Consider the following 12,904-nt stretch of genomic DNA (forward strand, 5'->3'; position numbering starts at 1 on the left):
CCCCACGATTGACACCCCCAGACAGATGCACACATAGACACGCCACACACACACAGACACGCCACACACACACAGACACGCCACACACACACAGAGCCGCCACACACACACATACACGCCACACACACACAGACACGCCACACACACACAGAGCCGCCACACACACACACAGACACGCTACACACACATAGACCAGGGCAGACACGAGCAACCTCCTGTCTGGTTATTAGGTATACTCAACACCTGAGAACAGGTGCCTGGGGGTCTCTCTAGGTGCCTGGGGGTCTCTCTAGGTGCCTGGGGGTCTCTCTAGGTGCCTGGGGGTCTCTCTAGGTGCCTGGGGGTCTCTCTAGGTGCCTGGGGGTCTCTCTAGGTGCCTGGGGGTCTCTCTGTCGCTCTCTCTTCCGTGTGAAACTGCTGCTGCTAGCAGCTGACACATGACCGACATGGCAGTATTTAAAGGTCTGAGCATAATCGGTTTAACGACGACCTACTTGATAAAACAACAGATATGTAAACAATGCAGATGTGCGCTGATGAGAATATGACCATTCACGTTGGTCATCTCCTAACAAGGGCACATGTCCAGATCTGGGTAGATTACTTGGTAAGAAAGTAATTGAGCCTTGAGTCATCTCAAGGTCAATGATTTTGACAAGAGCCAAATAGTTGAGGCAGATGGGTGGGTCAGAGCAGCTCTGAAACGGCAGGGCTGGTGTTGTGCTCTCGGGCAGTGGCGGGGAGTTCCTCCCGACAGGGTCCGGGTGGGATGAACAACACAGAATGGTTTGAAGAACATGACAACAGAACCTGACGTATACCGCAAGACACCTTCAGAAGTCTGGTCGAGTCCATGACTTGGTGCTGTTTAAGCACATGGAGAACCAACAACAAATTGGACATGCGGTCACTATGTTTTCGCTAATCAGTGTAGGTTATACAGTACTTATTTTATATTATTTTATACAGCAGAGAAAAAACCCTCTCCATTCATCCTATTCACTCCTGTTCAGGTCCCATCAGAGATTACATGATCAAAAATCTTTTTTACAGAATAATATGATTGTTTCAAAGTCACATGAACCTGTCTTCAAAAGTAGCATCAAAAACTACCGTGAAGGTGCGCTCTGTATGACACACCATCTCTTTATCAGTTGCAAGAATGTATTAATCAAAGAGTCATACTGAATGACTTGAATTAAATTCAATGATGTTGTCAATTGATCTAGGTGTCTACGGAACCCAAACAGAGACCCAGAAACAGAGACAGAAAGCATTTCATATTTTGTAATGTTTGTATTTTTGTCTCATTTTCACAAAACATGTACAGGGGAATGAAAAGCCTTTCAATCGAACCTGAGGTATTTTGCGTCAAGCAGCCTAAGGTATCAGGATATTCTTGTAAAAACTCACCTAAATTCATCAATGTTCTTAGATACGTTGCTATGTACACAACAACATAATAATAATAATAATAAACATCAATACCAACAATTATAGCAATTGGGACAGCCTGCATCGTCTCATTTACACAATTTTTTAAATAATTATAACAACATCTTTTTAAAAATATAGAGAAGTACAGGAGAGGAAAGAAGGTGTGCCAGGTTTCAGACCAGGAAGTATGGAGCTGAACACAGGAAGTATGGAGCTGAACACAGGAAGTATGGAGCTGAACACAGGAAGTCAGTCTGCACACAGTTACAGCAGCACATGGGGGGTCAAGCTGAAAAGGTAGAAGTTCACCATATAGAGAGAAGCTACCAAAAGGTGGAAAAACACATACACATTATAAATAAATGACCTTCTCACACCAGGAGAGTGAGTGTTCAATCTTTTACCTCTTTATTTTCCGTCTGTTTTGTTTCTTTACTAAACCTTTGGAAAAATAAGAATTGAAAAGAAAGATCAAGAGAGGGAGTTTAAGAGAGAGAGAGAACAAGCGAGGGAGTTTGAGAGTGAACAAGCGAGGGAGTTTGAGAGAGAGAGAGAACAAGCGAGGGAGTTTGAGAGAGAGAGAGAGAGAGAACAAGCGAGGGAGTTTGAGAGATATGCATTGTGCTGAACCAGCAGGTGTGTACCCCTGTTCCGGGCTAGGCTCACCTTCCCCTGAGAACAAACAAAATGTGTGTCTCTGTTTGTGTGTGTGTCTGTGTGGCCAGTTGTTTTAGCTTTGGGGGACCACTGCTTTCCTAGTCTTGCCCTGGCTTACAGTGGCTGTGTGTAAATACCAGCCATCAGAGGGGACGCAGTGCCTGAACATCATCATCGAACCTCTACCGTAAGGATCTTCTTGCATATAGTTGTTTACATTTTAGCCCTCGAAAATACACGTCAGCAATAACAACACCGTGCTCGCACTCGTCACCTGGGATGTCCCCCAGTCGCCTGCTCCCGGTCTTAAGAGCACGTCAGTAGTCGTGACATCTGTCTGACACTTTCCGGAAACGTCCGGGACACTGAGATGAAGTTACACACACCTCACCTGTGATGACGTCACCAGCGTGCAGTGAAGTGGCTGATCACTGTTTTCATAGATGAACAGCAAGTGCATTTCAACAGTCCGACCTCACTCTCCCCAAAGAAGGAACAGCACATATTGCTTGCTTGCATTTGTTTGTTTATGTACGTGTGTGTGTGTGTGTTTGCAGTCAGAAATACCATACGGAAAAACCCAGATCAAAACAAGAAAAGAAAGTCCACAAAACATTATATTATTTCTCATTACCAGAATGAACAGATAAAATAAATTAAAACTATAACTGAGAAGAAAATGTCCATTAAAAGTCCATTAAAATCGCTATATATATTCATATAGTATATATAGTATTTGTCTGTCTGAAGCCAGGCTTTCTGGAGCATGCTCAGTGGTGTGTAGTAGAAGGGCCTACATGTGGAGAGAGACATGCGGGTACAGAAGCCCACAGTAAGGGCAGGGACAAGGCCTCACCGCGCCCCAAACCTTCGGCACATCACACTGTTAACACTAGACACAAAGGAGCAGAGGTGCATTGTGGGAAAACACCCCGTGTGTGCTTACTGCCCGTCGCTAGGAGTGTTCATCATTAACAGTCACTAAACGTCCCCTTGAAGCACAGAAACCAGGAGTGGGGTTGAAACACAGATGGAGCCTTCATAGTTGGGACGCAGTACCGCCAGTCATCCTGTGGGGGAGCCAGAGAGTCTGTCGGGGTGTCTCTGCTTTGTGCTGCTTGTGGGTGCTGGGGTGGTTCTGCAGAGCAGCTCTGGCTCCACGCCCAGTCTGAAGCAGGCGGGGTCGAAGGGCAGGGGCCAACACAGCCATGCTGGGGGTTCACAGTCCACTAACACTGAGGTGAAGCTTTGGGAGGAATCAGGGCGGAGTCTCAAGCCAGACATGTCACCGGTACAGTACACTACTTCTGCCCGTCTGTAGTGTGGCTAACAGCAATCTGAGACATGAATGGTTTCCTCTGCCACAGAGAGAAAGGGTTCATGTCCAGACCCAGCCCTCCATGGCTCCCTCCTCCTCCCAGGGGATTTGGTTCTTGGTGACTCGGTCCCAGCGCTAGTCGATGAGCGCTTAACTCGCTAACACAAGTCTGCTTTCTCTCTCAGAGTCTATAACACTATCTAGAGATGTGGAGCGTGCACACCCCTCTGTCCTCCTCCTCCTCCTCCCCTCCTACAGTGGACCCCTCACGTCCGCTGGCCCCTGTGTGGGCGGGCGGTGGTCCGGTGGAGGGTCTGTCAGGACACCTCGATGATCTCCAGGCTTCCGGAGAAGCTGGACTGCTTCCCGATCTTCCCTAGCTCCTCCCGGGAGCCCGTCTCTGAGACGCCCTCCTCGAACTCCATCTGGCAGCTCCGCCGCTTGAACTGCTTCTCCGACGACGGGCCGCAGGGGGCGCAGGGGGCGGTGGCCGTGGTGGTGGCGTCTCGGTGGGCTCGCGGCCCTTTGTCCCGTAGTCGCACGCCTTCGCTGCACCCGAACGCCAAGTACGCAGAGCTGCTCCCGAAACGCACGGAGGAGTCTCCTCCCCCTACCTCCCCTCCCTCCCCCCCGCCTCCCCCCACCTCCATCCCACCCTCCCCTCCCTCGACCGCACCGAAGTGCCAGGGGGCGTCGGCGGTGGGCGTGACGGGGGTGGTGGCCTGGACGGTGTCCCTGTGTTTGGTCCACATGGCCCCGGAGCCCAGGGAGGGCAGCGAGGGCAGAGAGAGCAGCAGGGAGCCCTTGGCACTGTCGTCCAGGCTGGGGCTCTTGTGGACGGGCAGGGAGCGTCCCAGGGTCAGGCTCAGGGACTGGGGGTGGGTGTGGACCGGGGAGCTGCCCGCGCTGGAACCCGCCCCGGCGCCGTGCTTGGCTTTCCGCCTGGGCCTGGAGGAGGACCCCCGGGAGGAGGCTCCCTCGCCTCCCCCCACCCCCAGACCCCCGATGCTGCCCCCGCAGCCCGGGGAGGGGAAGGGGGACTCGGCTGAGCCGGGACTGTCGGGGAGAGGGGAGAACTGGGGGCAGACGCCGTTGGAGGTGGCCGCCCCGGGGCTGTCCAGCTTGCACAGCTTGGGCACGTCCTCTGAGTGTGTGGGCACCATGTGGGGGCTACTGGGCGAGTACACCGACTTGATGTCCAGGGAGAAGGAGCGCTTCAGGCGGTTGGTGTCCAGGATGCGCTCTGCTGAGAGATGCAGCCCGTTGAAGCCCTGCTGGAGCGAGGTGGGAGAGGGGGTCTTAGGCTCCGGAGTCGTCTGGGGCTCCGCCGATGAGTCGTAGTGCCCGTTGGTCTCTGGCCCACAGTTGACCCTGTTGACCTCTGAGCTCTGCTGCTGACCTTTCACCTCGGAGATCTTGTCGTCGGAGCTGGTGGTGAGGGCCTGTAGCAGCCGCAGGCCCTTCTCAAACTCCAACAGCTGACCCAGGAAGTTGAAGTTGGGGGATATCGAGGGTCGCCGGTCCTTCACAAATCTGTCAGAGGGAAAACATTGGAGGGAAACATTGGTTCCTATGCTGTATGGAGGATCAGGGGGAAACACAATGAACACATTCTTACTGCCCTGAGAGTACTGTCTCAGCCTTCAAGGTGACTCAGGGTAAAGGTGTTTGAAAATGTCACGAAACATGATCTGAAACCACTGCACTGTTTTCTAGACACTAACAGACCAGTGTGAGCCGGTTCCCCTGCCAGCCAACCAACAATATCATTTCTCACGCCCGGGGAAGGGAGGGGGGAGGGGGGGGGAAGAAAGCGGCGTCTTGCGTTTCCTTCCACAGTTACTGGTCTTTCTACCCAGGGTGCAACTTAAGTTCAGCTGGGGCTGTGGGCTGCAGCTGTGGGAGGGCTCATACCTGTAGGCGTCATCTGATGACAAGCCCATTGTCTTCATGATGTATGCGATGGCGATGGTTGCCGAGCGTGAGATCCCGGCCAGGCAGTGCACAATAACTCTGCAGTTAGACACCCTGGCCTTGTCTGGTAGAGAAGGAAAGAATACATCATAAAAATCTTACAAAAAATACATGTGATTATGTTACTTTCCCTCCATCGACTCAAGTCACATAGTTGAGATTGGGCCCCTCTGCATCAAGCCACATCACGTTCCTGCTCCACCCCCCCCCCCCCCCCCCCCCTCTCTCCCAGCCACTCCCTCTCTCCTCACTCACCAATGAACTGGTTGGTTTTGTCCAGCCAGGGCAGCAGCTTCTCACAGTAGTTGTCGTTGACCGGGATCCTCATGAAGTGGCTCTCGCTGATGAAGTCGGGCTTGGGGCAGGTGTTGCTGGCATTCAGCACGTACGTGATGCCATTCTGAGCCATCAAGTCCTGCACTCACACACACAGGGAGAGGGTTGGCCACTGAGGCTGGAGTTGGGTCACAACATCTTGGAACATCCATTTGGAAATGGTGTTAGGACTGTGTGTAGTGTGTGTATCTGGTGCTGTGTTTGCACTAGTGGTGGTGGTGTTGGTGGGTGGGGCTCACCTTGTTGAGAACATCTTTCTGAGAGCCCAGGTAAAGGTGTGGCAGGATGCGAGTGGGCCCCACGTTAGGGATGGGCATGCAGGGCTGGGACAGGCTGACGGGCGGCGGGCCCGCTGGCTTCCCCTCGCACAGCCCCGGGAAGCAGGAGGAGAACGCAGCAAAGCCCCCTGAAGACCAACACACACACACACAGACAGACACACACAAACACACACACAGATAAGAACAAGAGAAGAGGAGTTAGTTTCACCGCATGATAAAACGTGACAACAATAATTCTAAAGTCTTGAGCTTCCCCCTGCAGATGATAAAAGACAAACTGTGAGATTGCTAAAAGCACACATGACTGTGAGGCACTGTGAAGATGAGGCTTATAGTGAGAAAACGATGCGTGTATGCCCCCTGCTCGCTTGGAATATAACAGAGGACTAGCTGTGGGCTGCTGTGAGTCTGCTGGCTGATGGGTGGAGAGGAATGTGTGTGTCTGGCCCTTTAACACTCGGCGGCTCTGCTCCCAGTGTGTGTGTGAGCGGCTCTGTTTCCTGCATGAGCTCATGTCCTGTAGGAGCACGTTACATCAGGCTGGGGGAATGAGACAGGCCACAGGTGCAGGACAGAGGCCCAGTAACACACCACTGACAAGCACACACACACACACGCACACAAGCAAGACCAAGCACACACTAAGGCGTCCATAAACACACAAAAAATACACATAATCTCACATGATGTCACAGGAAGCACATATGAACATGTCCACTTTTACTTTCTGTCTGAACTCTCCTCTTTACCCACAAATGATTACATTGCATTCCTGCATTACTGCGGCCATGTGACTTCTGGGTGGGGGTGAGGGTGGGGTTGAGGGTGGGGGTAAGAAGTAATGACCTTGCTGAAGAGGAGGGAAAGAAAGGGGGCGTGAAAGAAAAACACTTCAAGGAAACCGTGAGCCTCAACAGAGGGATTAGTACCTAATCTGGGTTCAACCCTGCCTGACCCAATCTGGGACACAGCCGTTACACACGCACACACACGCACACACGCACACACGCACACATACATACACAAGCACATACACACACCCACATGACATCACTCCTCTAAACTAGCACACACAGCAAGCCAAGTGGAACGTGCTAGAGCAGAGAACCTAGACCTTCCAGAACCACCCGGCCTCAACCCCTCCCCCCCTCACCTCCCCTCCCCTCCCCCCTCACCTCCCCTCCCCCCCTCCCCTCCCCTCCTCCCACCACCATCACAAACACACAATTTGCAAATGTCAGCACACTCAAAGTGCTGTCAGCTATTATGTTGCTATGAACTGCTGAAAGTCATGCAAAGCACAAGTGAACACCTCAATGTCCTGGCTACCCTCCTATGTCTGTCTGGCCAGGGCCAGACCAGGGCCAGACCAGGGCCAGGCCTGGGTTAGGGGCTGTTTCAGGGGCTGTTACAGGGGCTGTTTCAGGGGCTGTTACAGGGGCTGTTACAGGGGCTGTTACAGGGGCTGTTTCAGGGGCTGTTACAGGGGCTGTTACAGGGGCTGTTACAGGGGCTGCCCCAGCAGAGCGAGAGGAGCGCTCATGTCTCCTGGGAGCAGCCAGCAGGATGCAGAACAGAGTCATGGAGCCCTGGCCCAGATAGAGACAGACCAAAGGCCATCCTGTGTGCCTGCCCCTTTAAGAGCAGAGCGGGCCTGGCTGTTTCCAGCTATTAATGGCAACCAGCAGAACGATGACATCACCCTCAACATGAAGCAGGAGGCAGAGAGAGAGGGAGAGAGAGAGAGAGAGAGGGAGAGAGAGAGAGAGTGAGAGAGAGAAGAGAGAGAGGGGGAGAGAAAGAAAAAGATTGACTGACAAAAGAGGGAGGATTAAAGACAAAAGTCAACTGTGTTATTTGTAGAGTACAAGGAGAAATCGTTAGCCAACCTTTGCCTACATTGTTCTGTTCACCCGAAGCATTTGACCTGTGATTGCTCTGACCTCTGACCTATTTGAGCAGCCCCCTCTCTCTTTCCCGCTCATAAACACACACACACACGCACACACACTCACACACACAGTTATTAAGAACGAGGAAGGAAGGATCTATTCCAGATTGTTCTAGAAGGGTCTCCTACTGGCTTGTGTGTTCCCATGCGCCCATCCTCGACACACACACACTCCCAAACACACACGGCCACATCTCTCCCCTCCCTGCGTTGCCCTGTCGGAGGAAGTGTGTATGGACGGCGTTAAATAAACAGGAAAACGCAAACGTTACCATGAAAACACTTCACGACAGGATGTCGTTTGGGAATTCTAGAGCGGTCAGAACTAAGAGGGTTTCGTTTGAATACATACTCCTGCACCCCCCCTGCACCCCCCTGCACCCCCCTGCACCCCCCTGCACCCCCCTACACCCCCCTACACCCCCCCAGCTCCTGAGGAAGCCTGGTGAGGAAGCCTGGTGAGGAGAGAGAGGCCTTCGTCTGTCCCCCGGGTCACCACAGCTTCAGAGCTGCTCCTGGACGCCACACAGCAGACGCTGAGAGCACAGAACATGGCTGCTACTGCCTGTCTGTCTGTCTGTCTGTCTGTACATCTGACCTACACACCTGTCTGTCTGTCTGTCTGTCTCTACATCTGACCTACACACCTGTCTGTCTGTCTGTCTGTCTGTCTCTACATCTGACCTACACACCTGTCTGTCTGTCTGTCTGTCTCTACATCTGACCTACACACCTGTCTGTCTGTCTGTCTCTACATCTGACCTACACACCTGTCTGTGTGTCTCTACATCTGACCTACACACCTGTCTGTCTGTCTGTCTGTCTGTCTGTCTGTCTGTCTGTCTCTACATCTGACCTACACACCTGTCTGTCTGTCTCTACATCTGACCTACACACCTGTCTGTCTGTCTGTCTGTCTGACAGCATGTACTGAGTGGTTTTGCATTCCAGTAACGTTGCGTCAAAACCAAAAAGGAACACCTCAAGTCTGTCCAAATGTGTCATAGTCGCAGGAGATAAGGCGTTGTTGCCATGCGCTGCCACCTAATCTTCCCCCCCCACAGCTCATAGCAACAAACAAGCGGTGATGCAGCTGATTGTTGGGGGATAGTGTTCTCATGTGGTGCTGTCACTGTGGAAAGAACCTTCCTAAACATACGCGCGCACGGTGGTGCAAATCAGAAAGTACCCAGTGAAACATTCTCCCAAAAGTACCCCATGACACATGTCTACTCCCCTGCCAATCCAAGCACACACACTCACATGACTGAAAATACGCCATGACACACACGCTAGCACAGCTGTCTGTCTCGATGACATCAGAAAGTCAACTCTGAGCTGAGGTCATCCCCAAATAAGACCAAGCACTCACCCTGGCCTGCTGGCTGGCCCAGCCCTGGCAGGATGACCACAGGGCAGGCAAGGAGCACCCCTCACCCAGGTCAGCTGCTAGGGACCCTCACATATTACCCCCTCACATGTACCTGATTTTAGAGCTGGATTCCTGGAAGTAAACCGGTAAGGGACGTGATTCATGCCCTCACACACACACACACACACACACACACACACACTCACACACACACACACACACACACACACACACACACACACACACACACACACACACACACACACACACACACACACACACAATAAGAGAAAAGAGGGCACTGTGTTGCTGTGGGCCATACCAGTCAGTGCTCACTTCCTCGTCTCTCGCCTCTCGAAAGTAACTTGACTCTGTCTGTCTCTCCTGACCTTTAGAAGTAGGCGTACACAATCTAATCAGTTGAATTAATCACAATACAGTAAGTAGGAATATGATGAAAGATGATGTACCTTTATTGGTCAATCAAGAAGAAAGAGATCCCTTATCAGTGACAGAGCACATGGTTTGCGCACTGACAGATTCTCCATTGATACGTCAAAAGGACTTACTGTTGTGTAACAGAGTACCAAAGCATTAGGATCAGAACAGAGGTAGAAGGACAGAGAGAGAGAGAGAGAGAGAGAGAGAGAGAGAGAGAGAGAGAGAGAGAGAGAGAGAGAGAGAGAAAAGAGGAGAGAGAGCGGTAAAGAAAGAGAGACCAATAGAGAGAGAGAGGGGGGGGGGAGAGTGAGTGATAGAGAAAGAGACAGAGAGAGAGAGAGAGAAAGAGAGGGGAGGAGAGTGTCTGGCAGTATTGATGCTACTGTTACATGACTCTGACATCCTCCTCTGACTGTGTTCAGGCTCATGGAGGCTTTCAGCTGCCCTCTTCAGCTAGTCTGTTAATGGAGAACACACACACACACCCACCCACCCACACCCAGAGGGCAGTGATCTGCCTCTACCCCCCCCCCCCCCCCCCCCGGTGCTATGGCTCATAAGGGAGAGACATGACGCCGTGCCCCTCCAGCTGGCTCCTCTGTTCTGGGGGGACATTTACATTTCAATGACCCCCCCCCCCCCCCCCCACACACACACACACACAACTATGACATCATTGTACTCATTTCCCACTCCGCTCTGCTCCACAAAGGCTGTGTTAACAGAACAGGGGGCGGAGCCTTCCTAGACTGCACAATAACAGCAGACTGCACTCGAGGGCTGACAGACAGGAAGTTAGCTGTATTACCTGTACTGTGCAGACAGACAGGCAGGTAGCTGTATTACCTGTACTGTGCAGACAGACAGGCAGGTAGCTGTATTACCTGTACTGTGCAGACAGACAGGCAGGTAGCTGGGGTTAATACCTGTACTGTGCAGACAGACAGGCAGGTAGCTGTATTACCTGTACTGTGCAGACAGACAGGCAGGTAGCTGGGGTTAATAGCTGTACTGTGCAGACAGACAGGCAGGTATCTGGGGTTAATAGCTGTACTGTGCAGACAGACAGGCAGGTAACTGAGGTTCATTTGAGATAAGGGACTGTGTGTAGGGTCAGGTTTATACACGCAGTGCTCACGTCATTGCTGGTGGATGATTAACCTAGTCTGAGTGCTCTGACTTCATCCTGTGAAGATATGAGATACCTCATTAATACCACTTCAGTTTGAGTTGGCGTCGCTAAGATAGAAAAGCCTGGCCAAGTGAACAGTGTTACAGTAGTGTGTGTCTGTATTGTGGTTAGTAGTATGTTGGTAGTAGAGTGTGGTACTTAGGGTTTCATACTGAAATAGCAGCTTTAGTACTGCATGTCTTCTTAATGTAATGTTATTTATGTCACAGACAACCAGCCAGCCTAACCCCAAGGCGCAACACTCTCAAAATAACTAACAACAACATTCTCCTCAAACACCTCTCTGTTTCTCTCGATTTTCACCGCTTTTGTGTGACGATGAAAAATGTGTGATGACTTATTTTATTCCCTCGCCTCCCAAACGAGTTTGACACCCAAAGCTGTCCAACCTCAGCTCTACAGTACACACACACACACACACCCAAAGCTGTCCAACCTCAGCTCTACAGTACACACACACACACACACAAAGCTGCCCAACCTCAGCTCTACAGCACACACACACACACACACACACACCCAAAGCTGTCCAACCTCAGCTCTACAGCACACACACACACACCAACACAAAGCTGTCCAACCTCAGCTCTACAGCACACACACACACACACACACAAAGCTGCCCAACCTCAGCTCTACAGCACACACACACACACACATTTTGGTGTGAACAGTAGCAGATGTTAAGTGCTGCACACACAATTAGATAATGGTACAAAAACGCACACACACTCACACACTCACACACTCACATCCACGTATAAAAAATGCAGGCACTGTCTGCATTGCCTCATCCTTCTGTGTGAAACACACTCAGCTACACACCTGTAGTGTTTCTGTGTGAAACACACTCAGCTAAACACCTGTAGTGCACAATAAAAGATGGAAGTGAGAGAAAGAGAGAGAGAGGAGAGAGAGAGCCCTTTGTGATGTTTCACATCTCAATGTGCTGAAAGAGCGGAAGCAATATGTCACCCTCCAGAGCCCCCCCCTCTCTCCCTCTCTCTCTACCGTCCTGTTTCTCCTGCACCCCCACACCCTTCTTCCCCACACACATACACACACACACACACACACACACACACACACACTCTCCTGTCCCCCTGGGTACACACCTCGGAGCGGTCTGCCCTGCTTCATCCTGCGGACCCTGATCTTGAGCCTCATGTCTGTGTCCTGCAGGTCGCGCCAGAAGCAGTCCTCCACAGGAGCCATCACCACCTCCAGAGGCATCCCCTCACCTCCCACACACACTCCCCTCCGCTAAACACAAGTCCAAGGTGTGTGTGTGTGTGTGTGTGGGGGGGGGGGGGTGGAGAGCAGTGGAGAGGCTCAGGGAAGTCCTTGCTGTGACAGCAGACGGAGAAAAGTCCAGCAGTCCTCAACAGTCCATACAGGTACCTCGAGTACAGCCCGTGTCCAAGACAGCTCTGGCCCCGGTGACAAACACTCTATTCCCAAAACCTCTTCAGAAGTTCCACCTGCATGCAATGAAAGTCTCTAGACTAGAATCCACTAGAAGGTTCAAAACATTTCTTGAAAGAATGAAAAAAAACAGTGCTACTTGTCAATATGCAGACCCAGGCTATGAGGAGAACATTGTCTGTGTGTGTCTGCTGGTTCTGCCTGCAGCTGCTCCACACCATGTCTGTGTGTCTGTGTGAGCTCACTGCCAGGAGAGCAGCCCCCTATTGTTGTTCTGTTCCACTCTGCCCGTCTCTCATTCGCTCCCTCGCTCGCACACACTCCTCCCCCTCTCTCTCTCTCTCTCTCTCTCTCTCTCGGATGACGGAGCTGCTGTTCTCTCCTCTCGCTCGGAGGGTGAATGAGCTCACTTGCCGTGAGCTCAGATGCCCCCCTCCCCCTCCCCCTCCTCCCCCTCCCCCTCCCCCTCCCCTCCCCCTCCTCCTCCCAGCTCTTCCTCTCCCCCTCCCTCTTGTGGAGC

At 52.0% G+C, this 12,904-nt stretch overlaps 1 protein-coding gene across 2 annotated transcripts in view; it reads right to left on the minus strand.

Moving 5' to 3' along the window:
* Positions 1-1,287: 1,287 nt before the first annotated feature.
* Positions 1,288-12,904, minus strand: part of dusp8a (dual specificity phosphatase 8a) — a 30,424-nt gene continuing 18,807 nt past the window's right edge. Inside the window, exons 1-5 of one of the 2 annotated variants that reach the window (XM_067235372.1) lie at positions 12,075-12,606; positions 5,962-6,128; positions 5,642-5,801; positions 5,327-5,450; positions 1,288-4,945 (exon numbers count right to left, since the gene is read on the minus strand). In XM_067235372.1, the coding sequence (XP_067091473.1) occupies positions 3,730-4,945; positions 5,327-5,450; positions 5,642-5,801; positions 5,962-6,128; positions 12,075-12,192 (1,785 nt within the window). In that variant the 5' untranslated portion in view covers positions 12,193-12,606 and the 3' untranslated portion in view covers positions 1,288-3,729. Of the gene's footprint in view, positions 4,946-5,326; positions 5,451-5,641; positions 5,802-5,961; positions 6,129-12,074; positions 12,607-12,904 lie in introns of those variants that run through there. The other variant, XM_067235371.1, reaches the window with a different exon arrangement.

The sequence above is a fragment of the Osmerus mordax genome, chromosome 4, assembly GCF_038355195.1.
Source record: "Osmerus mordax isolate fOsmMor3 chromosome 4, fOsmMor3.pri, whole genome shotgun sequence".
Classification (NCBI taxonomy): domain Eukaryota; kingdom Metazoa; phylum Chordata; class Actinopteri; order Osmeriformes; family Osmeridae; genus Osmerus; species Osmerus mordax.